Raw genomic sequence first — 27,682 nt, forward strand, 5'->3', positions numbered from 1 at the left:
CAAGATTCAAGGACAATGACCATGAAAGCACTTGCCCACATCAGTCTTCCACAGGGTTGGTGCAGCAAACCTATAGCTGTAATCACTTCCACGGGCTCTGCGGTGATGACTTGGTTCCTGGTGCAGATGTAAGCGTGGAGCCCATCTGCAGGCCCTGCTGCCCCGGGACTGGGAGGCAGAGACAGTAATGGACATTGGGTCACAGGACTGAAGAGTGCATTCACCAGTAAAAGTAGAGGGGCAAGACAGCAACAAGGCAAAGTTTGAGATCATGGGAGTAGAAAGTCTTCCAGTGTGAGTAGTCTGAGCTTTAGCTATACAAGTGAGTTGTAGGGGTGTAGTATGGTGTTGAGAGAGTCAAGGAACTGCAAAGCCAAGGTGTCATTGCTGCCTTGAGCTCTCTGATCCAAGGCTAGGTCAGCCCTGCTTACTCCAGCTGTAGCCATTGCTCACTAAGCCTGCATCACTGACTGGACATGGCCCCACAGCCCTCGAGGACTCCAGGGCCTGTTCCCTGGCAGCATCACCAGTGTCACCCATCACCTAACCTTTTGTCTTCACAGTCGTTGCTCCTCCCCTGGCCTTCCTCTCTGTGCTTTGCACTGGCAAAGCGACCCTAAATGCAGCCCCTTCTCGGAATCCCCTCTGCTTGGTCTTGCCTTGCTCCCCTCTCGTGTGCGTGCCGCACTTCCTCTGCACAGCTCAGCAGGCTTGCCCTTCACCTCCTCCCTCTCCTAGTGCTCCACTCCCTTCTCACTGCACTTGGGTCTCTGTCTGAACACCCACTTTTAGCCCCAGCTCAGTGTTCTCCAGTCTCCTTGCAACTTGACGAAACCTGTCATTAATTTCTTGGTGAGTCCCCACCACACTCCCCACCGTGGCTTCCCTAGGTTTCCTTCCCACCACAGCCTCCAGCCACACACCTTCCCATCACTCTGCAGGTGGCATGCCTTCTTGTCTACTAAGGAAACTGGGGACATATGACACTATTTTCCTAAAATTCTTCTACTCTGGCTTACAATCTGTGTTCCTTCTCTTGTTTTTCTTTAGTCTTGCCTTTAAAGAGGGCGTATCTGGTCTCTTTTCTAAGATGAGTCCCTCCTGATCCTACTCCTCTATAATTTACTTTATCTCTTCTTCCCCTTCAGTTTTTCCTCTGATCTAATTTTCTCCTCTAACTACAAATATGTTCATCTCCTGCATCTCTTAGAACAAAAACAAAAAGAAAAAACTTTCTGTTAATTCCCCCTTGTTATCTTGTTGTTGTCTATCTTCCCTTTTCTTAACTACAAACTTTTTGATGAAGAATGCTGCATTTACTGCCTACATCCATTTTCTCTGCCACCTGCTCATTTTCTCACCTAGGTACCCTGATGCCCACCTCCACCATTCTACTGAAGCTGCCTTCTCAACCGTGGGCTCATGGAGTGCCTCCAGGTCGCAGAGCCCAGAGATCAACACTCGCATCCCTCCACCTTCATTACATAATGCTTCCATGTTAGCTATCAACACGTCTGTGTAGAGAGCAATAGACTTTATTAGTCTGATAATATACCTGAAATGTAATGACATCATGGGCTCAATTCTAAAGGCTTCAAGCTGACAAGTAAAAACTTGAATTTATAAAAGCATTATTTACTCATCACAAGACAGTATTTTGAACAGAAGTGCACTAATATATCATAAGAAAACTATATTGTGCTTTCCTATAAGATTCGTGGTTTGAACCAAGTTGGGTTGTAGCAAATGCCAATGATTTCCTGACTGTTCTACATTTTCTCCACCTGTTGCTTATTAGCAAGCAACAGAAGTAGCTGTTCTCACTTGGGCAGCAGTTCGGCCACTCAATAGCAGGACAGCTTCTCAACAGCACTCCCAATTTATACTTAACACTTCTGAATTATAACTTCCTAGATAACCAGGCCACATATTCTTCATACCTGTTAGATTATCTTTGCCCCACACATTGTATGGTGGAATCAGGAGGGAGATGGCCAAATGGAAAGACCAAGATAGATTCAATTTTGACAATAGTAGCTGGCTGTTCACCTGGTGAAAGATATTTGGTCCAACTCTGGAGGGGAGCCAAAGGTAAGAAGAATGAAAATAAGACAAGTGCCATATTTGAAGGCAGACAATAGTGAGTGCCACTCAGGAGAGAGGGTCCACCCCACAGGAAAGGATCTACTTTTGGTCATGTAGGAGAAGCTGGCCCTCTGAGAAGGAAGATGGAAAAAAGCCAGCAGATTTGCCATCCTTGAACATACCTATTATTTTCGGAAAAATCTGTTGAGGACAGGATATATTTATCTGAAATATCAGAAATCTCTCTGAACATGTTATATTTTCACAAATGCTAAGTCATTAAGTTCTTATTTAGAAGATATTAGGGTCCTTGTGTGTTTGTAAAAAATGAATTGTATCCTTTGTGTTTTCAGGAGAGTGCCTCTTCTGTGGGCTAAATGTTTCTGTTAAGACTTCCTTACCTCTTGGCTTTGTGGCCATTTAGAGGCTTTATGACCAATGAAAGGTTTCTGCAGCCCAGGCAGGGGCCCTATGGAGATAAAATGCCTTGTGTTTCCCTGCAGGAGGTCCAGCTCTCTCAGACAAGTTTAATAGCCATTCATGCACTGAGAAGATCTTATCTCATGTCCTATTGGTTGGGGTCACTTGCTGGCTCACATTATATTGAAATGTGGGCAATGAGAGGGAGTAATTTGTTAATGTCACGTAGGATGAACTTGGTTAGAAAGGGAAGTGCACCCACTTTATAATAACACAAGTGTTTCCTTGCTAATCCCTTGGCAGGTTCATTATCTGTGCAGCCTCAGGCAATGGTTAGCCTATCGTGAAAGTGAAATTTAACCCTCAGCATGAAATTAATCCTCAAAGACTTATGTCTGCTCAGTCTAGAAATAATACATTCTAAGTGATTTTATAATCCCTGACTCTTTCTTTATGCATGGGTGCTAAATTGTTATCGAGATGTTATAGACCATGCTAGGAAATTGATTTCTGTTTACTTTAGAAAACTGGACAAATCTATAAGAACAGAAAGTCTGATTTCCCAGTTCACGTTTGCAGTTGTAAACCTGACATGGTAGGATGACTGTTTTTTACGCATTAATAGAGTTACCATTTGTTGGTGATCATACTTGTGTTTGTGCTATTCTTTACCTAATGTGTCTAGGAAAAGATTTTTTTTTTTTTAATGTCACTTGACAAAAAGGCCCTTTCGTTGATCTCATTGACATTTGACATGGAAAACTGGGAAGCACAATGAGAATGTCAAACCAGTGTGAATGGCTCCTTGTAGAGTCAGAAAACCTTTAACAGGAGTAAAAGGAAGTGAGGCTGTGTCCCTTTTCCTGTTTCACAAGACAGAGCTTTATTCTTAGCCTTTTCTTGTATCTTTCTTTCCAAAGTGTAAGGGCAGTTGGGAGGGAGAAGAGGGGAGAGAGGTCAGGATTGAGAAAGGTATGGAAGGGAGCCAGTATTTACTGAGAAATCAACGTACCAAGTATTTTATACACATTGTCTCTTTTAATCCTCATTGCAAATGGCAAAGTAGGTATCATTTTTTCAGATAAAGAAACAGAAAGGCTTAAATTTCCTGCCCAAGTTCATGCAGTAGGTAGGTGGCATAGCCAGGATTTGAACCCAGGTCTGTCTGACTCCAAAGCCTTTTTATTTCTACCATATTCCAGAACTTAATCCTAAGAAAAGGTAAAAAGATGTGAAAAAGCAATAAAACCTTGCCTGATGGAAAGTCATTTTTCCCCCCAATATACAAGAGGTCTTTGCAGTTTACCTAGTTGCAGTTTGGAATATTAGTGATCTTCTTGCTAATCGTGCTTTATTTAGTGCATCATGATGACTTATTTTTACTATATTCTTAGGTTGCTATTATTTCCCTTTGCTGCACTATTACAAAATTAATCCATGCCTTCACTTATAGTGTTTTAAAAGATGGTTGTGAGACAAATGACCAAAAGGTCCAAAGGTAGGGGATAGGTGTACACTAGAATTTACAGAATTCTTTATTTCTAGATATTTCAAAGAAATCAAGAGTCTCCTGAATTTAGGCAATATATCTGATTTTCTATTTTAATCCAGCACATACACATTTCTTAGATGTCTGCCTACTGCTTTGCTATCTACCTGACCCAAGTTTAAGTAATTTTTCATAGGGGAAGTTGGACTTTTAGAAGAAGCACGGCTGTACCTGCATATATCCTTACCTTGTCAAATCCCTTATCAAATTTGCATTCCAGATTTTGGTTTTCTCATGGCTGACCTATTGTAACATTCTTTTTTACTATTGTTTCCTGTTGGTTGACATAACCTGTCCCTCTACTGGGAGAGGAAATTAAATTGGTCTGGCACAATTTTCTCCTCACAGAGCCAAGTTCAGTAGAAGCCAGTGCCCTTTCCTAAGTAGATACATGTCAACTATTTGATAATTTACTCTTATTTTGGCCTGTTATTTAGGTACTTACTTCTGTTTGAATCTACAGGTACATTTTTTCTAAACTTCTAGAACATTATTTCTAAGCATTTAAAGATCCCAAGTTTAGTTCTTAGAAAAAGGTTATCAGCCCTGACTGAGGTACACATCTCTCCTTTTAAAGCTCTCTAACAAGGCCCTTTCCTGTGCTGGTTGAACTCTCCCTCCACCCAGGGAGCACCTTGCTCACTGCCCCAGAAGCTGCCCTTCCTGGCATCACAAGGGAACTGCTTCAGATTAGTTTTCTCCATTTAGCCCCATCTATTCTATCGTCTGTCAACTCAGTTGGTATATCCTATGTCCTCTAAGTGTTTATTTATTTTCTCTCTGTGTGTATGTATATATAGAATTTATTTTAATAGTGCTGTGTATTTGCTTTGAATTCCCTTCTCATTACCTCTGATTTTTAAACTTCCTTGTGTATCCTCTTTTTGGTATCCTTAATGCCTGATATAGCTTGCTATGTACTTTATGGATAGAGTGAAAATTTAACCATAATGAACTTCTGTGGAAGTTTTACCTCTTAATGAAATCCAGGGTTTTTTTTTCCAATTTCAAGCAAAATGAAATTATTTAAATGCTGATAAACAATGAGAATTTATTTTAATGAAGTGCAAATAGATTCTGATACAATATTCTTTATTGCTTAATCACGAGAAAGGGTGGAATCCACTTTGTTTTCTGAGATTTGTTTGGGTCATTACAGAGAGTGCTAAAAGATGTCCCTTTGAAGTGATAATTTTCACAAGGGTAGAAACAGTCATTTATAGTGTTTAAAAAATAATCTTAAAAAGGCATAAAGCTGCAAACAGGCAATAAAATTTTGTTGCAAAGTAGATTCTTTTGAGTACCCAAGAATGTCTTCCTGTTGGCATTTGTTTATAATCTTGTTTGTTTTTCTAGTTACTTCCCAATTATCAGCCTGCAGAAAAGCATGAAAAGGTGTAATAACCACACTTCAGATTCATTAAGTTAATATGGAATATTATGGAAAATTGTTTTAACTCTTGAAAATCCCTCTACAACTATAAAAGTGCAAATGAGATTGTCCCTGCTGTTTTAGTCATGCCCTGAGCCTCAAAGCAATAGGATATTTATAAGAAAATTCCAGACATAGCAGTGCTGCCATGATCCATATGACCCAAACTTTCCAGTTTCTGTCTCTTGTCCTGTCTAGGGAAAAACAAAGAGGCACACAATTTATATGGGAAGATCTCATATCATTGTTATAAATCATAACTCATTATAATGAAGATATGTATACTATTTTATAGAATCATTAGGTTGATTTGGAATTTAAAAAACCATACCTTTTGATTTCACTATACTCTGGTGGTGATTTTCAAGTCACTCTCTTTCCATAAACAGCTCCAGCTTCTCTCTGGTACTGTCCTGAGAAACCGGCCATTTCTGTTTTCCACTGAAAGATTTGGTTTTCTTTAAGACTATACTGACAGTCCCTTATGTTTGGAAGATTCTATTTCACTTTTATCAAACTAACAAAGACACATGCATGGAAATGACTTGAGCATATCTATGTATTGATCTTTCTAAAATTTTATACTTGGAACAGACTACACTGATCTTTTCAGCTGTGACTAAAATAGCTTGAAGGAAAAGAATGTTGTATATTTAAGAGTCTTTTCCATGTTCCTAATTTGGTTTGAAATTTAATTCAGTAGACTCAATTTTTCGATTTCTTAGAACAGTTTGCTAGATTTGTAGGCATGACATCTTCATTCTAAGGTTTGATGCATCTTACAAAAGAATGTTTGAAGAAACAGCAAAGGAAGCATTTTGATCTTTTCAGTTCCAAGCTGGCATAATAAAATTATCTTGCTGTGGAGCCTTTTTTATTTTAAACTTATATTAATAACTGAAGTAATGAGGGACTGTACAGTCAGTCACCAAGTTTATATGAGGAGAACTGAATTTGGAAATTCAGGATTCTTCCCTAATTCTTATACCTACTCTAAGTACTAGAATAGTCTCCCCATATACCCTGATAATGCTACGTATATCTGGATACAGCTATATACAGAAATACTAGCATTTTAGCCTTAAATAGCTTTTCAACCAGAGCTTTTCAGTAGAAATGTAATGTGAATCATACATATAGTTTTACATTTGCTAATAGCCATGTTTTTAAAAGCACAAAGTACTGCTTCCTACAATACAATGTCTTACAGGATGCAATGATTAAGTAAAATGTAGTCCTAGCAAAACAATGAAGTTATGTTTAGTGGAAAAATACTTTATCCTTCTTTAGTTCTTAAATTTAAATATAAATTATTTAAAATAAAATGAAATAAATCCATTTCCTCAGCTGCTCTTGCCACATAACTGCTTGATAGCCACATGTGGCTAGTGACTGTCATATTGGACAGTGCAGTCTTAAATCTTTATGAATTTTACTCAAAGCTCTAGTGCTATTTTAATGATATTTTGTATGTAGTCATTGTTTAGGAAAAACATGACGAAACAAATATAAATTGCTGTCTACAGATCTGCTAGAAATCTGGGTAAATAAAATCAGGCTTTAGCCTGATTTCTAAGCACACTTATTTCCCTGATTTTAGCTATGCAAGTGTGTGTATGCTGGGTTTGGCGGGGAGCTGAGAGAGAGGGGAAACTGGAACCATTTGATCAACCTGTGACTTTTAAAAACATAACCCTCTGCCACTTTCAATCCCGTGATGAAGTCCTAGTAAATCTAAGCTTTTCTCTATCCCAAGCCATGAAATTGATAATATGGGATATTGAGGAGGGGATGATGTTGGTTTCTATGTGTGGTGAAGGGCAGCAGTAGTAGGCTTTAGGAATATATTAATTGAAAAATAAATACCTTGTTACTCAAACTTAATGACAGTTTACATAAAATATGCAACTTAAACTTAATACTAAGTAGAGTGAAAATAGATCTTTTCTCCCACTTTGTCTTTTTCCAGACAGAGGAATATGATTGCTTTCTAGTACCCCTTTCCCTGAAAAAAGAGAAAAGGATACATATGTTATCACCAAAGGCTTAGTAGTGTAGTAGGAAACAATAATTAGAGGAAAAAAAGCCCTTAAAATGAAATGTTTGGATTGTGTCCCTGGATATTCACACAATCTTTGTTACACCTAAGGTTAGACAATTTACTGAATCCTCCCCACTTCCGTGTATGAGGCACTTTTCACATTGAATAACAGTGATGGGATGTGTGGAGTAATAATTTCTCATCCAGATGGTTGCTTAGGTAGCTTCTTTTGCTGTGAACTAATGCCAATAAAACAAATGTGAACGATCTTCAAAAAATGTGAAAGAGAAAATTGTGATTAGTTCTTTGGATGCAATACTCTATGGCATAGCTAATGAATTAGTTTGGTACAAAGAATTTTTTTCTGCCTAAGAAGTAATATGGTGAAAATCGGATTCTGTGGTTATTTCTATGGTTTCTCTCTTACCGTTTTTATGAACATTTTCATTTTTCAATGTAATAACTTGGATTCTGCATGGTATTGTACTAGAAATATGCACTGGTCACAATACACAGTCGTGTAGAAAGCAAGCGTCAGCTCTCTCAGTGGTGAAGCAATCCACCAGAAAAAAAAAAAAATGCAACAGCAGACAACATCAGTCATATAGCTGAGGAGGAGTGAAAAGAGAGAAAGTTTTACCAGAAAATATGAAGGTGTACTATTTGTACACCACTTGTTTTGAAGTGTCTGCAAATGCCCTCCTTGGCAAGCCGCCACCACTCAGCCTCTGCTAAAGGGGTTGGGCTTGGTAGCATGTTTGCATGATGTCTCTATCTCCTGGACATGGTTAAAGGACCAGCATTAGACAGCTGACCCAAGGATAACCTTCTAGAGAATTGTAACTGTGATATGGTTTTGCAGTGAGAGAAACAGATGGCACTCCAAAAGTAGGATAAATTGAAGACGGTTTATACATGAGTTAAATGCAAAGGTTTGGTCAGGGTGAAAGAAAACCACAAGGAATAACTCAGGATCCTGGGGCTACCAGCACCAGGAGGTAGAGCTGTCACTCCAAGGCATGTGTGAAGGAGAAGATGAAAAACTTCAAAGATGAAAACGTTTTATCTTTGAGAAGTCTCCTTGATAGGAACAGTGAACTCCTGTTGACAGAGCCAGCAAGTCTGAGGAAGCCTTGTGGGAAGGAACCAGATGAATAAATATCCCAAACCCATTCTCCTGCCTCCTGTCACCTGCCAGGGTTCTTCATTAACCAAATTCAGCTGGAAGTAGGATAACACAGGACTCTTTTGAGGCAATCAATTCAAATCACCTCTCAGGGGAAGGAACAGAGTAGAAAGGGTTAGAGAGTGACCAGGTGTGGTGGCTCACACCTGTAATCCCAGCACCTTGGGAGGGAGAGGTGAGTGGATCACTTGAGCTCAGGAGTTCAAGACCAGCCTGGCCAGCGTGGTGAAACCCCATCTCTACTAAACTAAAGAAACTAGCCGGGTGTGCTGGACGCCTGTAGTCCCAGCTACTCAGGCAGATGAAGCATGAGAATCGTTTGAACCCATGAGGTGGAGGTTGCAGTAAGGTGAGATCTCACTACCCCATTCCAACCTGGGGGACAGAGTGACAAACAAAACAAAACAAACAAACAAAACAAAGAAAGGGGTAGAGAGTGGATCTGGAAGAGCTGATGAAAGATATTTGGCACACGTGGTACAGAAGGGAGTAGGTGGTGGGCACTAGGTTTGCATCATAGTACACCAAGACTTGGCACTGGTCTATCAAAGTCAGTGTGATGAGGGAGCAGGAAGCATGAGGACCAGGAGGAACTATCTTTAAAGAGGACTCATAGAGAGACAGAGTCACAGTACAATTCCAATTCTTGTAACAGTTAAGGCACACCCAGTGCAGTAACAAAAAATCCCTAAGTTTCAGCAATTTGACCCGTTTCAGCAATTTGACCCGTAGAAGTGGAGCCACTTCAATAGTACAAAACAGGCTTTCCTGGATGGTAGCTGGTTTTCCTCAGTGTGTGATTTAGGGATCCAGGCTCTTCCTATCTGTGGCTCTGTACCCACTAGTGCTTTGGAACCCTCTGCTTCCAACTTGTGAGTGATACAGTCTTGATGTGACATGTGTCTCATAAGGTGTATCGTGCAGGTGAAACAAAAAAGAAAATGAAGAAGTGTCACTTCTTAAAAGCCTCAGTCTGGAAGTGGTACATGTCACTTCTGCTTATATTTCACTGATAGGAGGTAGTCACATGAGCTATCCATGGATGTACAGGGAGCTGGGAGTATCCCTGGATATATCTAGCTGGGTACATGTCTTCTAGAATCAACTTTATATGACAAAAAAGGGAGCAGGAGGTTTTAGTGGACAGTTGATCCCATCTGCATAATTCCTCATGGATTTCCATACCTCAGTCCCAGTTCCAGAAGAAGACCTCACATTGCCACACATGGTCTCTGGCATAAACCACCTCCCGCTTTATGTGAGTCACCTTGAGACATATCAGTCCTAGCCACCAAATCTCTTGACGAAGGCATGAAGCCACACTCACTTAGGATGAGGTAACAAAATAGTCATGTAACTATTACATGTAACAATGTAACAAAAAAGTCATCTTGTGCCTTCAACTTTCCAGAAAGTTTAAACTTGGGATTCGAAATTGTTTTGTCTGTATTGCACTAGAGTGTAAAAGTGTGGTATCTTCAACTGTATACTTGCTTATCTGTGGTAAATTTTAAAAACATCTTCAGAAACCGCATAGCTTTTTTTACATTTATTATCAATTTAACAAAAATTATATACACCATGTTATTTTCATAGCCTTTTAACTCTGTTAATAGTTAACTGAAACCTAACCTGACACAAGTAATACCACTGACAAATATTTATTTGAACCAATCTTCATTGTAGAAAGTTATGTTGGCATTACATATTTAAAGTTGGGAATATACTGATTTCGCCACTGAAGGTACTCATTTCTTCCCTTGCCTTATTTCAAAATTTGTCTATATTAAGGAAAATTAAAACACAAAAAAGGAAAGATCTGCCAACTACCCTAGAGAGTATATCAAGATTTTTTTGTGATTTCAAAGCATGAAGTTGCAGCTGTCCCATGATTTCAGCCAGAATTTGACCTAATGCACATGAGTAAGAGTGGGCTTAGGAGGCCCAAAAGCATTTGTACTAGGGAGCAGAACACTTGTGGTGGTTTTTTCTTTCTTTCTCTTTTCTTCCACCGAAAGGGACAGTGCAGCACCACCACAGCCAGCAGAAAAACCACAGTGATTCGGGCTGAATTCTGAAAATATAAAGGTTTTTCAACAGACATTTTCATACTTTTGTCAAATTGTCAAACTAAACATACATCTATGAAAATCTAAATAACAGACACATACCACATAGTCCATAATGCAGAAGTGAGAAACAAACATAAAAAGCACAGAAGGGCATTTTACTTGAAGAAGCAAACAGAAACACAATCCACAAAACAAACAGGGGAACAAAAGGAAGAGGGAATCATTCAGGCTGGCGTCAGCTGTGCTTTGTGTCGTCGTCCTCGTCCTCATCCCCATCCTCATCCAAAGTTGTGATTAGATCTTGTTTGGCTTCCAGGAGCCACGGGACACTCTTAAGCCCTTAGAGCAGAGGGATCCGGAAGGGACAGGCCCACATAGCCACAGGCCATTGATGGTGCAAGAGGGGCTGTACCTGAGAGTGACCACCTGGGCCTATGGGAGAGAACACTACAGGAAAATGGAGGCCGTATGACTCCTCCTCCCCCCAGGACAGCCTATTCTCAGGGAATGTTCAAACTTAGCCAGAGGCCACTTATCTTTGAACCTCAACTCTCTGACGTGGAAATGAGAAACAGAACACATGAGAAAAAGATCTGTGAATAGCCCACACTGATGTTGCAAAGGCCAGACACTAATGTTCCTGGACTTCACTCATGGTGTGGCCCCTCAGGCCCTCACCAAGAGCCATAATCAAGCTGGGTTCTCTGGTCCTTAGTCCACTGCTGATTTTGAGTGGTGAATTAAAGCACATAGGAGGAATGTGGCTGAGAAAGAGTGGGAGGAGGCGCCTGGAGCAGGGAGAGTGGCTTAGAGGCCAACACACTGATGTGCAAGAAATGAGACCTCACTGCCTAGCAAAAAGAGAGAAAACAGCACAAAACTATACAGGGAAAACCACCAGAAAAGCAATGTGACGCAATTAGCATAGGGACTCGCCTGCCCAAGCCTTGCCAAGCTAGAGGAAAACACTGCATAACAGAACAGGAGGGTAATTCCCATTCAAGAGGTCCCCACTGACCCCGAAAATGCTACATTGGGCTCCTTATATACTATTCAAGGAGGCAAGCAAGAATAAGACAAACCTGGGAAGACTTGCCTGTTATTAATGTTTGAATGCTACGTGTTTGTCTTATTGTAATACAAACTTCTGTGAGAAGTTTAGTAAAGCAGAGTTTAACACTTAGGTGCCCAGTACAGAGTAGGTAAAGCAGAGTTTAACACTTAGTGTCTTAGTAAAGCAGAGTTTAACACTTAGGTGCCCAGTACAGAGTAGGCACTCAATGAATGTTTGTTGGCTTGAATTATCTGTAAATTCCACTATTTGAGAACACTTTTTGCTCTTTTATACTCAATAATAATGTGTTACTTGGGAGTGACTGAAATTCCAAATGTTTAACTTGAATCTGCCCACTTAAATTTCAGGAGGATTCGTTGAATGAGAGCGAGGGGAGTTTCATTAGATATGACAATTCACCCCAGCAGAAATTTAAAGAAGGAGATTTAATTTTTAGATATTCATGTAGATTTCTAACTTGGGTCCCATTTTAAAAGCATACATTATGTTTAATTTTTAATATTTTAGTAAACCTAGGTTTCCCATGACACCCAATTATCTAGATCTCAATTTGTAGAACAGAGAGTTACTTTCCAAAGGTAATTATGTTTTAAAATGCAAAGTTATATTTGCGTAAAAGCTGCTAGCTAAAGTCAGCATTTTACAAAATTAAATGACTTGGACTGTCTTGTAGTGTTGTTGCAACCCAGCAAAGCACCTGCCTATAATACTGCCAAACATATTAGTTGTCTTTTATTAAACATTTGTTAATTAGTGAAGCATAGTTTTCTTGTTCAAGTTCTGTGGACAAGTTGGGCCTGGTACTAGGTCGGATTAATTCATGCATCTCTTCTGTTGCCAGTATTTTAAGTGATTTTTGACTGTTTTTAACATGTAATTTGATGATAATGATGAAACCACACTCCTCCACTGGGTCTCTTTTGAGTGTGAGTTCATGACATAATGGAATGTTTATTATTAAAGGCTTTTAGTTAAGAGAAAGAGGAAGAGATCATGAAAGAGAGAGAAAGAGAGCTACAGAGCTTATTAGTTTATACTGGCCTTGATGATATTCCTCAGACATTCAGTATGCACTTAAACACTTGGAAACAAGCAAGCCCCATGGAATAGATGAATATAGACAGATCTTTTATTGTTGTTGTTGTTGTCCAGAATGTATCAATGCAGTTAGTTATGCGGAGAAGGCTAAAAGAGATCACATGAGATCACATGATGTCTTTTGCTCTCCAAACAGACCTGCATCTAAAACCTCCTACAAAGATGTCCATCTCTTCTCCCCGAAGGGGAGATCTCTCTCCATTCACAGTCTATACCCCTGGCAGTGAGGAATCAAATTAAATGGACACAGCTTCTTGGAAGCCTGGCTCGCTCTCCCCGGCACAGTTCATTGAGGGCTGCTTTTTTTTGGATTCCAGAGATAAACTTCATTGTCAGCTGGATGATATTTAAGTGATTCTCTTTTTACTAATGAAAAAGCTTGACTTCAGAGAAGCACTTTTACTGGTCACTCACTGAACTAGAGATGAAATTTTTAGTACAGTACCACTGGAAGCAGACAACTGCTTACTCTAGCCCAGTGCCCTTTTAGCTCCAAACTGGCATTTTTCTTTTCTAAGTGATCTTAATCCTACAAACATAAGGAAACTGTGAAGCTAGAGGACACACTGGGATAGATTATATATGTAAGAATGCTCTCAACGTTGAAAATGATATAAAAGTAAGCAGTATGACTACCATTTGTTTGTCAGTTTGGGGTTCAATCCATCCATGAAATGCTTTTGAAAATTGTGTCCTCATTTGAAAACTAGTAACAACCAATCCAAATCTTGGTAACATGTGAGATCAATCTTGATGTAAAAATAAAAACCTCCCTTGAAATTTTCCTCCACTATGATAAGAATAAGCATATTTTCTTCCTTATTAGCCAAGCTTATTATCTCCATTCCCCCAATTTTTTCCTAGTATGAGCAATTATGCTTATGAATATCAAGCAACCCACATTCTTTTCGTCTTTCTTTCTTTGATATTATTGAAAAGCATCCTTATCAGTGCTAAATAAACTATACAGTAGGTACACTTGATCACTTAAAATAAAATAGAATAGTATATTAAGTCTCCAGAGACTCCATATTCTCCAACAGACTCCCTCACTGGGCCCCTGGCTCCTGTTCTCTAGTGCATAGTTTCTGTAGAGTGGCTCAGTTCCCAGGGCCAGTGAGAAGGTTCTGGCAATTTTAACTACATTCAAATTCCCTGTTCTGGAAATCTGTTATGGAAGCTAGAAACCAAGAACTTCAGTCTCATTCTGAACAATGAGCTAAGGTTCAACAGGTAAGGATGGTGTTTTGTGCTGCTTATTCACTAGGCTGTAGATGCTATTGGTGAATACAGGAAAAACTTGTGGACTCAAGGGGGTTGCTTGGGAGGATCGGAGAGAGAAGATGCACAGGTAACTTTTTTGTGTTGGGGGGGTCAAATTTTTAAAACTGTAATTACTTGGAAAATGCAGGAAAACTATACTTGTCTTGACTATAGTAATTTTAATAGTTGATTGCTGAGATTGGTGTGATCCTCTCTGTTCTCATTACCTTGATAATGGGTTCTATTTCCAGTCTGATTCATCCTTCCCCGATTTCCCAAATATGAGTTGGATTCATGGTAATTAACCACTGTAATGGCCAGCCTAGGTCAGTGCAGGTGGGACAATGTAGTAAGAGCATGTGGATTTGAAGTCATTTGTTGGCATTAAATATGAAGTTTAAATATGTGTATACATACATACATATGTATGTTCAAAGAGTGGTCACACGATAATCTGATATTAAGCATAGTTTTATGATGTGACATGTATTTTACAAAGCAAAATAATTGAAAGTTATGCTAGTCAAGCTTTTGTTTAATGGAGACCAGTTTATGCTTGGAGCATTTTAATTATACAGCTATGTTAATTAGCCTATTTTATTACTTGTGGTTTAACATTATTAGATTTAGGTTGTAATCTCTAATGATCATTTGCCTCTGACTTGTTAACTAGCATATTGTCATTAAGATAAATTTTAGAATTATATTGTCAGTGTGTTAGTTATTATCCCATAAGTAATATAAACAAGTAGAAGAACTTGTGCCAGATGGTGGAATAAACTCTCTTATCACAATTCATTTTGCAATCTCAAATTTTCATAGATTCTAAATACTAGAAATACCGTATGTCTTGTAATTGTGAAAGATGTACAAAACTAGATCTATTTCACCATACTCATGAAGGATGTGTAAGTAAATGTTTATTGTAATGAAATCTGTGGTTGACAAAATGACAAACTATTTATAGGATATTTAAGTGTACTGTAAGACTGTGAATTGTAAAGTGTACAGTCACAAAATATCAGTCTTTAAATCTCCTTGGCTTGTGAAAGGAACTGCAATTAGATGTGTCTAGGATCACAGGAAATTACTTAAAGTATGTTCAGGCTATCAGGGTTGATCTGATATTTCAGAGAGATAGTATTTTTGAGGCTCTGTTAAAAAACATGTTCAAAATTACATAGCACAGAGGATTTTCTATGCCTTTGTGGCCTTGCCAAGATGTTGTTACTTTATCTGTAGTAATTATCTAGGCTGACTGAGCACTCCAGGATACATATTTTTTCAAATTATAAACTGTTTTATAATAACATAGAGACATTTATTGGTCTCCTTTACAGTATATAAATGTTAAGCCAATGCATACCCCTGCCCACCTACACCTAATAAAGACATACAGATTCTAAACAGGCAAAGAACATCTTAATTTTAACCGGGTATAGGTTTCTGTGTCTTGCGGAAATGACTAAGCAACAATCAGGAAAAGTATCTATCTTTCCCTAGATTTTTAGAATAATTTGATAAGCAGCCAAATATGTCTGAGTACTGCTTTTGAACTTCAGTCAGTGATCACTACTTGGATAGAGCCAAACTCCATGACCTCGGTGGACCTGTTAGCTTTATTCTGGAGTGTTAATTGATGCCAGGCCTAGAATGTGAAAGCAACAAGCAAAGGCAATGCTTAAATTGCAGGTGAACCAAGTTCCTAGAATCTCTATTTAACATGCATATTCTACCTTGTTGTGTAGTTAATTACTAACATCTCCTGTCCTCCACCTTGGTTTGTTCTATTCTAGAGGGCAGGACCTGGGTGTTATTCATCTTTGGGGCCTCCAAACCCTTAACCTTGTTCCTTGTACAGATGGGGAGCTCAGTAAATACTGAGACAAAAATTCATGTCTGGAACTATAAACCACACCTTCGAACATGATTAGAGGCCCTGTTGATCTCAGTCAGTGCTAAGGCAATGTTATGTAGTTATTATTATTATTTTTGTTTTGGTTTGGTTTGGTGTTTTGTTTTGTTTTGTTTTTGAGACAGAATCTCGCTCTGTTGTCCAGGCTGGAGTGCAGTGGCATGATCTCTGCTCACTGCAACCTCCACGTCTTGAGTTCAAATGATTCTCCTACCTCAGCTTCTTGAGTAGCTGGAATTACAGGTGTCTGCCACCATGCCCAGCTGATTTTTGTATTTTTAGTAGAGAGAGAGTTTCCCCATGTTGGCCAGGCTAGTCTCAAACCCCTGACTTTAAGTAATCCACCTGTCTCGGCCTCCCAAAGTGCTGGGATTACAGGCGCAAGCCACCACACCCAGCCAGTGTGGATTATTGTTATATTTAATCTGAAGTGAAAACAAAATCGCCGCAGCTAAATTTTTTTAAAAACTACCATTCACATTACAAGATACTTCAACTTGGAAGAGTAAAGCTATGGACATAGAGAAATATTAGAAGGAAACCATCCCCCACCCATCCCTGCCCAGTACTTGCTAAAAAAAAAAAAAAAAAAAAAAAAAAAAAAAAAAAAACTATCTTCAAAACCAGCAGTGTCATCTTTCCACCATCTGATGTGCTCTTTCTGGAGGGATGAGAAAGGCACAGGCCCCAGTGCTTATCTCCTGTGGAAAGATGCTATTTCTCCTCTTGGATGGTGATTTTTCAGAAAATGGAAAACAAACATACATGGTGGGAATTCTTCTGAAGATGTGCTTTCTCGGGTCTTTGCCCAGAGTTGGTGAGGTTGGTGTGTACACGTAAATTTCAAAACCTCAGACATGTCTTTGCATGTTTGGTCTGACTTTGGCTATGCTCAACCAACTCATAAGAAAGCAAACATACTCTGTAGGCGCAACATCTAATTTCAGTAAGAAAGGCTAATTACAGTGAATTAAAATCTTTATTTAATCTTCCTACAGTTATCCTTTTAATGTGTTCTGTAATTGCAAACCTTTAGTCTGTTAATCTCTGATTCATTAGTGGGCTTCTTAAGTGTTTATTGAGGAACACGTGTAATATTCAGGTAATTACTAGTAATCTTTGTTCATGGCACATTCACAGAAATCTCTGCAGGGAGTTTCATTAGGCTCATCACCACTTATCATCAGTATACAACTTTTCCTAGCAGTCTCCCACCTCTAGAAAGGATGGAATTTGGGGCCTTTAGAATACAAAAGGCAAGGTCTGTTCTCCCTTATGGCTAACAAACTCAAATATTAATTTTTATTATTTTTATTTTGTGTGCTGCTCTCCCTCAAATCAAATTGTCCCATTTTATTGCTGAGGAAAAAGGCAGAGGGATTAAATTACAAGTCTCACCAGTTTACACTGTGAGTCAGTGGCAGCACTGGAATTGCAACCAGTGGCTCCCAGTCTGTGTCTCGGTTCCTCAAAGTGCTTCACCTCCTTTGACACAAAAGTGGAATTTTTATGTAGCCTAGTGTATTGTGGCATAAATTGCCAGTGAAGGGGGAAAAGTGGCACTTAAGGCTGGCTTTGGTGGTAAGGATCCGCTGCATTTTCATCCTAAACAAAAACAAACCTTCTGATCTCCTTTTTGATTGCTGAAATCCCTATAAGAGAGGACACATTTTGACGGATGGCACATTAAAGTAGAAGTCACAATAAGGATGAATGATGGATGTGAATGTGTTTCCAAAAGCAGAGCTGAATGGGAGAAGGCAGAAGAGAGCACAGGAATGCTACTGAACTAAGAAGTGATCCAGGGGTGACACCAGAAATGCTCTTTACCTATCTCACTGATTTGCTTAGGGATTGGTGGCAGTGCCAAAGGGGTGGCTTGGAATGGCTTCCCACTGCCAGTCTCCATCAGTTCCCTCTCCCAAAGCACCCGAAATAATCATATGATCTAACTAAAAAGCAGCAGAGTGTGTGCTATGCAAATGTAGCCTCAGGACAAATCCTATCATCTACCCCAGTCCAACCCTTTGCAATTCAATTACTGCATATTCATATAAAGATAGGACTATATAAGTTATATTAGGTTGGTGCAAAAGTCATTGCGGTTTTGGCCGTAAAAGATTGAGTGTTAGGCACCATTGAAAGTAATGGCCAAAACCACGATGACTTTTGCACCAAATGTATAATATATAAGTTATATATGGATATATACAGTATATATGCATATATAGTATATGTACATATATATGCATATATAATGTATAGTGTACAAATATATTTCTAAAGCCTCCACTCACCAGAACGTTCAGTATTCATTAAGAAGATGATAGATATAAAATTACTTTGGAAATAAAGGCACTGCATAAATTTGAGATTTTAGAATTTTCAAACACCTTATCTTGAGACTTTTAAGGCAGCAAAGCCATTTTATTTTATTTTAATTTATTTTTATTTTTATTTTTTGAGTCAGAGTCTCGCTCTGTCCCCCAGGCTGGAGTGCAGTGGTGTGAACTTGGCTCACTGCAAGCTCCGCCTCCTGGCTTCACATCATTCTTCTGCCTCAGCCTCCCATGTAGCTGGGACTACAGGCACCCGCCATCACGCCCAGCTAATTTTTTTTTTTTTTTTTGTATTTTTTAGTAGAGATAAGGTTTCACCATGTTAGCCAGGATAGTCTCGATCTCCTGACCTCATGACCTGCCCACCTCAGCCTCCCAGAGTGCTGGGATTACAGGCGTGAGACTTTTAAGGCAGCCAAGCCATTTTATTTCTTACAAACATATCTTTCTTTTGGCCATATCTTCAGAAGTACTCAAACAAGCGGAAGTGGTATATCTATGCTGAGACTGAGTCACAGACTAGTTTAAAATAGAATATCACTGAGCACACAATGAAGACAGTGCAAAATGCTGCAGTCATGATTCTCAGCTAATTTAGAAAAAAGTGCTTCAATTAGTGCAAACATTTTTTGTCTTTAAAAAATATGCTCGTACATTTGTTTGGGAACATTGAGAAGCCCTTCCTTACCCTGGTGGTTACCACAGTAACTCACTCAGTATTGTGGCTGGTAAATGACAGGGCCTGTTTCCTCCCATTGGTTAAGTGTGTGCAGTCCTTTGGCTATGAGAACAGCCACAGATAGGTATCTGGCTCCTTTGCAATGTAGCCTAGGGTTTGAGCCACACTCCTGTCTCTTGTGTGTGATTCTGATCGGATGTTAGGCACCAAATATGTCCCAAGTGTTACATCATTGTCCACTCTGTCAGTGTGGCAGCAAGTTTCCATTCTAATAAAAGAAGTTACTCAGATGTATATTCCATATGTATTTAAGCTGCTTTTATTAGGACAATGGAGAAGTCCAACCCTTTCTTCTAAATGCAATCAAGAGTGGTGTGGCTTTGCCTTTGTAATTTTACAAGGGTTTGTATTACGTAACTGGAAAATTGTCTCCCTGAGTATAGAGAGAATTTGTTAGCAGAAAATGCAGCTTGGAACATGCTGATGTAAAGCTTCAATCCAAGAGAGAAACCTTTTAAGTTGCTGAAATGTAGAGCAGAGGAAGAAGGAAATTGCTGTTTTACATGATTGACCAAAATGCACTGTAATTATATCAACTTGAAACAGATTCCTGAGAAGAGTTGATAACTCTGTGATCAGAATAAGTCATGTGTAATGGAACAAAATACTGCAACCAAATACTGCAAGTGCTTTCTCTGCAAAGCGTAGATATGATGTATGTGAGAGGTACAGTAGAAGAGACAACTGTTCTTACCTTAGCCTGTGTAATGGGGCCTCTCGCTGCTTTAGCATAGCTAAGAATGGAAGGGAGGCTTTACTGGGGCATTAGTAGTTACCATGCCTGCCCATCCTTTTGCATTGCTCATGCAGCACGGTTTATGGACTGTGCTCCTGTAATGTTATTTTGATGTTGCCGCTCCTGGTTGTAATTAACTCAGCGTCACTCATCAGACAGTCAGCTCCTAAATGAAGCACTCCTCAAGGATTTCATGGACTGCCCTTTCTTGTTGCCTGTTCAAAAATCTGTGGGTAAAGTTTAATTGCAGATATGTAGCCCAAAGGTAGTCTTTCTTTATTTCCCCTCTCCCTTTCCCTTCCATTGTCTCTGCTAAGTACTATTTCCCACCCATAAATAGCCGATCATCCCCAATAAGAGTGGTGCTAGCATCTGATGCTCTGAAACACTATTTCTAAACATCTGATACTCTGAAACGCTGTTTCTAAACAATAGGTTTTGTTTATGGTGATCATCTGTTTGCACATCTCCTTCACCTTACTGAAAGCTTCTACAAGGCAGGCTTTGTCTTATTTCTTTATAAGCCCCCAAATAGAAGAGTGTGTTCAAGAACTCTTATTAACTGAATGAATGATAGATAGGAAATATGATCTATTTGGTTCTGCAAAGAGAAAAAGAAATTGCAACTAGTGAGTGAAGTGCCTAGACTTGTGAAATCATCATACTCTGTATTCACGTTTGCACAAGCTGTCAGAAAACCCACCTGGGAATTACCTGGGCATGCAGATATCATAGGCAAAGCTGAGATCTCTAACCACAGAAGGGAAGGAAAGGCTAAGGTTGAATGTCTAGACATAGGACATGCTTGCCTGGCCCATCTGCTGACTTGTTCACAGACCCATCTGGAACCAGGGCCGTGCAATTGTGCAATGGCCATCCTGAGGTAGCTGAAGTGCTGACCTGAGCAGCAGAAAAGGTCAAGTGCTTTATACTGGGCTTTGACTTTAGCTCCTATATACCTTCTACCAAACCACTTCAGGTCTCCATGCACCCTGAGCAAACAAGTGCATGCAGCAAGCAGAGTACTGTGACATTTTCCCGAAGGAAACGCGGGGTTGGTGGCTGTGGTGTTCGCTTCCCCGTTAGAAAGGACAGCTTTCCCTTACTGGCTATTGTTCCTGTCATCTCCCCACCTGGAATGCTTCCTCCTGATTTACTCTCTGACTCCCATGAGGAGTCAGCTCAAATCCTTCTCTTTCCTGAAACCCTTGCTGACCCTCTGCAGAGAGCGGTAATTGCTCCCCTTGTGAACACCTGGACAACCCGGTGCCGATGCTACTTCACGTTTTGCATATTTCCTCTTATATCGTTATCTTTTTTCTTCATATTTCTTTCTTGTGCGTCTTGAGGTTGAAGGTAATACCCTGGGTTTTTTAAAACCTGTAGCATCTTAAATCATATGGCACACATTAAGAAAATAATTCGTAATTTGGGAAAATACATCTAGAAAGGAATTTACTGAGATAAATGAACTTAATTAAAGCTTATTACAGATATTATGAAAAGCATCTATGCTTATCTAATACTTTCATAATATATAAAACTATTTTGAATAATTTTTTAAAAAAACAGTTAGAGTCTTGGTTTTTCCCACTAGATGTAAGAAAGGATTTTATACTCAACAATGAATATAGGTTACAAATATGCAAATACAGAAATGAAGATTCTTATTTGAACTGAACAAAAGTCATACTTTGGAAATTGCTCTGTATGTTTCAAAGTAATTTGTTGTCTAGGGGTAGTGGCTCATGCGTGCAATCCCAGCACTTTGGGAGACCGAGGTGGGAGGATTGCTTGAGCCCAGAAGTTCCATACCAGCTTGGGCAAGAAGGGAAGACGCCACCTCTACAAAAAAATTTTTTTAAATTAGCTAGTCATGATGGTGCATGCCTGTAGTCCCAGCTCAGGAGGCTGAAGTGGGAAGATCCCTTAGGCTTGAGCTTAGGAGTTCGAAGATGCAATGAGCTGTGATCGCACCACTGCACTCCACCCTGGGTACAGAGCAAGACCCTGTCAAAAAAAGAAAAAAGAGGAGAATATGTTAAATGTGTCATTTTAAAAAATTATGGAGAAAAAGGGCTACCCTACAAGCTTGCCCCTTTCATTATATTCCTGTTGCCTTTATTTCTATTCTAGCACCATTATTTCTCACCCAGACTATCGTATCTCCTTCCTGATTGTTCTCTCTGCCATACTCCCATTCTAATCCATCCAATTGGTCAATAGGTACTCATTTAGAGATTTGTATTGCAAAGAATTCTGCTGGAAGACTGAACTCCCACATCTCTGAACAGTACTGTTCACAAACTTCTTCACAGTACTCTTCAGTACTTCTTCACAAACACATGTAGCAACTTTTCACTTTACAAAACCAAATGTAATTCCAGCCTTGCTTTGCTTTTCAGTATTATACCACACTCACTCTGGCCATATGCCCAACTACTTCAGTCAAAGCAGTACATTCATTCTTCTGTCTGATATGTGTCAGTTTGCAGCATAATTCTGTGAGGCCTAGAACTATAAAATATATTATTCCTAGAAGTAGACGTTGCGTTCATATCATCAAGCCAACAATCTAAGAAAAGCATTTTGAACTAAATAACATCAGAAGTATTTTTGAAAAGTTCTTTTTCAAAAGCAGGTAAAATTGTGGAGGGAATTCCCTCCCACAGAAGGAACAAGAGCCCTAACTTACAACAGGAACAATAAAGTAAAGCACAAGGAATAGGCAGGCTAAAGAACCCAAAGTATAGAGAACTCAGGTATGGGAGAAATGAGAGTACTTGTTATAAACCTCTTAAGAAACAAACTCCAGAGCAAATACAAAACAAAAAGATAAAACCCTTGTACTGGAAACTTCCACATTTGGAGGGCTAAGAGTTCAGAGATGCATGATCATATGCAAAAAGAAGAAAAAAGAATTTAACTTTCAAAAATGGGGCACATGTTTATTGAGCTCTAATTATATGCAGGGCACTATGCTTCTCTGAAGATCCAGGTAGCCTGAACTACCCAGAATGATCAATCTTGTTCCATCATGGAGTAGTGATAGTAAACTGTAGAGTAATACAATCCCAATATACAACCCCAACTCTTGCTTCAAATGCAGACTCCTGCCTGCCAGAATGAATTCCAAATTTACAATCAGGATCAAAGTTAGGCCCTATTAGCTACTCTGTAATTTTTTTTTTTTTAATATTAAGTTCTGGGATACCTGTGCAGAATGTGCAGATTTGTTGCATAGGTATACGTGCACCATGGTGGTTTGCCGCACCTATCAACCCGTCTTACAGGTTTTAAGCCCCACATTCATTAGGTATTGTCCTAATGCTCTCCCTCCTCTTGCCCCACGGCCCCCGACAGGCCCCAGTGTGTGATGTTTTCCTCCCTGTGTCCATGTGTTCTCAATGTTCAACTCCCACTTATGAGTGAGAACATGCTGTATTTGGTTTTCTGTTCCTGTGTTAGTTTGCTGAGAATGATGGTTTCCAGCTTCATCCATGTCCTTGCAAAGGACATGAACTTACTCTTTTTTGTTGCTGCATAGTAGTCCATGGTGTATATGTGCCACATTTTCTTTATCCAGTCTATCATTGATGGGTATTTGGGTTGGTTCCAAGTCTTTGCTATTGTAAATAGTGCTGCAATAAACATACATGTGCATGTGTCTTTATAGTAGAAGGATTTTTAATCATTTGGGTATATACCAGGTAATGGGATTGCTGGGTCAAATGGTATTTCTAGTTCTAGATCCTTGAGGAATTGCCACACTGTCCTCCACAATGGTTGAACTAATTTACACTCCCACAACAGTGTAAAAGTGTTCCTGTTTCTCCACATCCTCACCAGCATCTGTTGTTTCCTGACTTTTTAATAGTTGCCATTCTAACTAGCGTGAAATGGTATCTCATTGTGATTTTGATTTGCATTTCTCTATTGCCTAGTGATGATGAGCATTTTTTCATATGTTTGTTGGCCGCATAAGTGTCTTCTTTTGAGAAGTATCTGTTCATATCCTTTGCCTACTTTTTGATGGGGTTGTTTGGTATTTTCTTGTAAATTTGTTTTAGTTCCTTGTAGATTCTGAATATTAGACAGGCTACTCTGTATTTTTAACCTTTGTGCTAAATTGCCATCAAGGAACACTTATTAAGATAGGAAATAGCACTATTGTTTCATATGTATACTCAGAATTCTGAATTCTACATTAAAACATCTATAATATTTGTGTATGCTTTTCACAAAAGGAAAAGGCTTAAATGCCTCAGGGCAAATCTGCCTGGCTAACAAATAGATGTAAATACATTTTTTCCTTTACATCCCTTGTAAGTTGGATTCCTAGGTATTTTATTGTCTTTGAAGCAATTGTGAATGGAAGTTCATTCATGATTTGGCTCTCTGTCTGTTACTGGTGTATAAGAATGCTCTTCAAGGAGAACTACAAACCACTGCTCAGTGAAATAAAAGAGGACACAAACAAATGGAAGAACATACCATGCTCATGGATAGGAAGAATCAATATCCTGAAAATGGCCATACTGCCCAAGGTAATTTATAGATTCAATGCCATCCCCATCAAGCTACCAATGACTTTCTTCACAGAATTGGAAAAAACTGCTTTAAAGTTCATATGGAACCAAAAAAGACCCTGCATTGCCAAGACAATCCTAAGTCAAAAGAACAAAGCTGGAGGCATCACGCTACCTGACTTCAAACTATACTACAAGGCTACAGTAACCAAAACAGCATAGTACTGGTACCAAAACAGAGATATAGACCAATGGAACAGAGTCCTCAGAAATAATGCCACACATCTACAGCCATCTGATCTTTGACAAACCTGAGAAAAACAAGAAATGGGGAAAGGATTCCCTATTTAATAAATGGTGCTGGGAAAATTGGCTAGCCATAAGTAGAAAGCTGAAACTGGATCCTTTCCTTACTCCTTATATGAAAATTAATTCAAGATGGATTAGAGACTTAAATGTTAGACCTAATACCATAAAAACCCTAGAAGAAAACCTAGGTAATACCATTCAGGACATAGGCATGGGCAAGGACTTCATGTCTAAAACACCAAAAGCAATGGCAACAAAAGCCAAAATTGACAAATGGGATCTAATTAAAGCAAAGAGCTTCTGCACAGCAAAAGAAACTACCATCAGAGTGAACAGGCAACCTACAGAATGGGAGAAAATTTTTGCAATCTACTCATCTGACAAAGGGCTAATATCCAGAACCTACAAAGAACTCAAACAAATTTACAAGAAAAAAACAAACAACCCCATCAAAAAGTGGGCAAAGGATATGAACAGACATTTCTCAAAAGAAGACATGCACACAGCCAACAGACACATGAAAAAATGCTCGTCATCACTGGCCATCAGAGAAATGCAAATCAAAACCACAATGAGATACCATGTCACACCAGTTAGAATGGCAATCATTAAAAAGTCAGGAAACAACAGGTGCTGGAGAGGATGTGGAGAAATAGGAACACTTTTACACTGTTGGTGGGACTGTAAACTAGTTCAACCATTGTGGAAAGCAGTGTGGCGATTCCTCAAGGATCTAGAACTAGAAGTACCATATGACCCAGCCATCCCATTACTGGGTATATACCCAAGGGATTATAAATCATGCTGCTATAAAGACACATGCACACGTATGTTTATTGTGGCACTATTCACAATAGCAAAGACTTGGAATCAACCCAAATGTCCATCAGTGACAGACTGGATTAAGAAAATGTGGCACATATACACCATGGAATACTATGCAGCCATAAAAAAGGATGAGTTTGTGTCCTTTGTAGGGACATTGGATGCAGCTGGAAACCATCATTCTCAGCAAACTATCGCAAGAACAGAAAACCAAACACTGCATGTTCTCACTCATAGGTGGGAACTGAACAATGTGATCACTTGGACTCGGGAGGGGGAACATCACACACCAGGGCCTATTATTGGGAGGGTGGGGGAGGGATTGCACTGGGAGTTATACCTGATGTAAATGATGAGTTGATGGGTGCTGACGAGTTGATGGATGCAGCACACCAACATGGCACAAGTATATATATGTAACAAACCTGCACGTTATGCACATGTACCCTAGAACTTAAAGTATAATAATAAAAAAAAATTAAAAAAATACATTTTTTCTGTAGATTTCATTAAATTACAGAGAAATGTAATTTTAAAGGCTATGAAAATAAGGTGAAGATTATGTAATGCTAATAAATGAATAAAATCCATACCAAAGCAGAATGTTCTAGATTAATCTGAAAAGCTGTTTCTAAGACTTTAAAAAATGAGAAAAGCCATTTGGCAAAATCTTTAACTTAGAGTTTTTGGTTTGATTTTCCTTCTAGGTTTCAGATTCAGAGATGTGCAACTGATCCAAACAGTTACAAAAGCTTGGTAGACAGCTTTCAAATGATTTTCCAAATGGAAGGGTATGTATATTCTTCATATAGCCATTTTAATATGTTTTTACTTAACATGTTTTCTCATTTTGAATGGTTTATTTTCCTAGTCTTACTAGGGGCAAAATACTTAAAAGGGTAACTTTCTACTTTGTTATGTTTTTCCTGATAACGTGATTGAAAACTGAATGTTTATATAATGGAAACTACCACAAAAAGATATTAATAAGTAGTTTAATGACTAGAGGACAATTTTTAATTTATGCCACTAGGGTTGTTTAAAGTTTCTATAACTGGGGCTCTCTAAACTCAATAGTTCTTTATTTTGGTACTGTAATATAATGTCCGAATTCATTCCGCATTCACACTCTAGTTTATGAATATGCAAATAAAACAGATCTGTATCAAAAATTGATGCATCAAGGCTGGAAGCAGTGGCTCACACCTGTAGTTCCAGCTACTTGGGAGGCTTAGGTGGGAGGATTGCTTGAGCCCGAGAGGTGCAGGTTGCAGTGAGTTAGGATTGCGCCACTGCACTATAGCCTGGGCGACAGCAAGACTGTCTTAAAAAAAAAAAAATCGATGCATCCAATTAATTATCTGATCTATTAAATGATCAAATAAATAGAATATTTGTTTATATAGGCTAAAATTATCTTCAGTGTGTTAGATTCAGTTAAAAACTGTATCCAATAAACATATGTGTGCACATGTCTATTGGAAGTGAGGGACTAGGGGAGGGATAGCATTAGGAGAAATACCTAATGTAGATGACTGGTTGGTGGGTGCAGTAAACCACCATGGCATGTGTCTACCTATGTTACAAACCTGCACGTTCCTCACATGTATGCTAGAATTTGAAGTATAATAAAAAAAAATTTTTTAAACTATCCAGTATAATTTTTCAAAGAATATTGTATTTGCTTTTGGAAGTTGTTTTTATAAGAAAATTGCTGAAAAAATAATCTTTCAAATATGTAACAGGAATAATAATAACTAGTATATATTTAGCTTCATTATGTAGTAGGGATTCTTCTTACAACTGTATTATGTAGGTTCTGTTGGGTTCCATTCCAACTGGACAGATAAAGAAGACTCAGAGAAGTTAGTAAGTTTCACATTTCTGGTGAGTAGTGGAGCTGGGAATCAAATCTAGGTCTGCTTGACCCTAAAACCCATGCTCTTAACTGCTGTAGATCACTACTTGTCTTGCCAGGTTACACTATAAATACTATTCTGCTAATCATTTATTTCAGTTAAACTTGTATTATGGATATCTTTCCATGCCAGTATATTCTCTTTAACAAC

At 38.9% G+C, this 27,682-nt stretch overlaps 1 protein-coding gene across 2 annotated transcripts in view; it reads left to right on the top strand.

The window, feature by feature from the left end:
• Positions 1-27,682, top strand: part of LOC105477999 (solute carrier family 25 member 21) — a 518,216-nt gene that overhangs the window by 337,653 nt on the left and 152,881 nt on the right. For both annotated transcript variants that reach the window (XM_011734941.3, XM_071100296.1), the window contains exon 3: positions 26,321-26,404. In XM_011734941.3, the coding sequence (XP_011733243.1) occupies positions 26,321-26,404 (84 nt within the window). The remainder of the gene's footprint in view (positions 1-26,320; positions 26,405-27,682) is intronic.

The sequence above is a fragment of the Macaca nemestrina genome, chromosome 7 (assembly GCF_043159975.1).
Source record: "Macaca nemestrina isolate mMacNem1 chromosome 7, mMacNem.hap1, whole genome shotgun sequence".
NCBI lineage: Eukaryota > Metazoa > Chordata > Mammalia > Primates > Cercopithecidae > Macaca > Macaca nemestrina.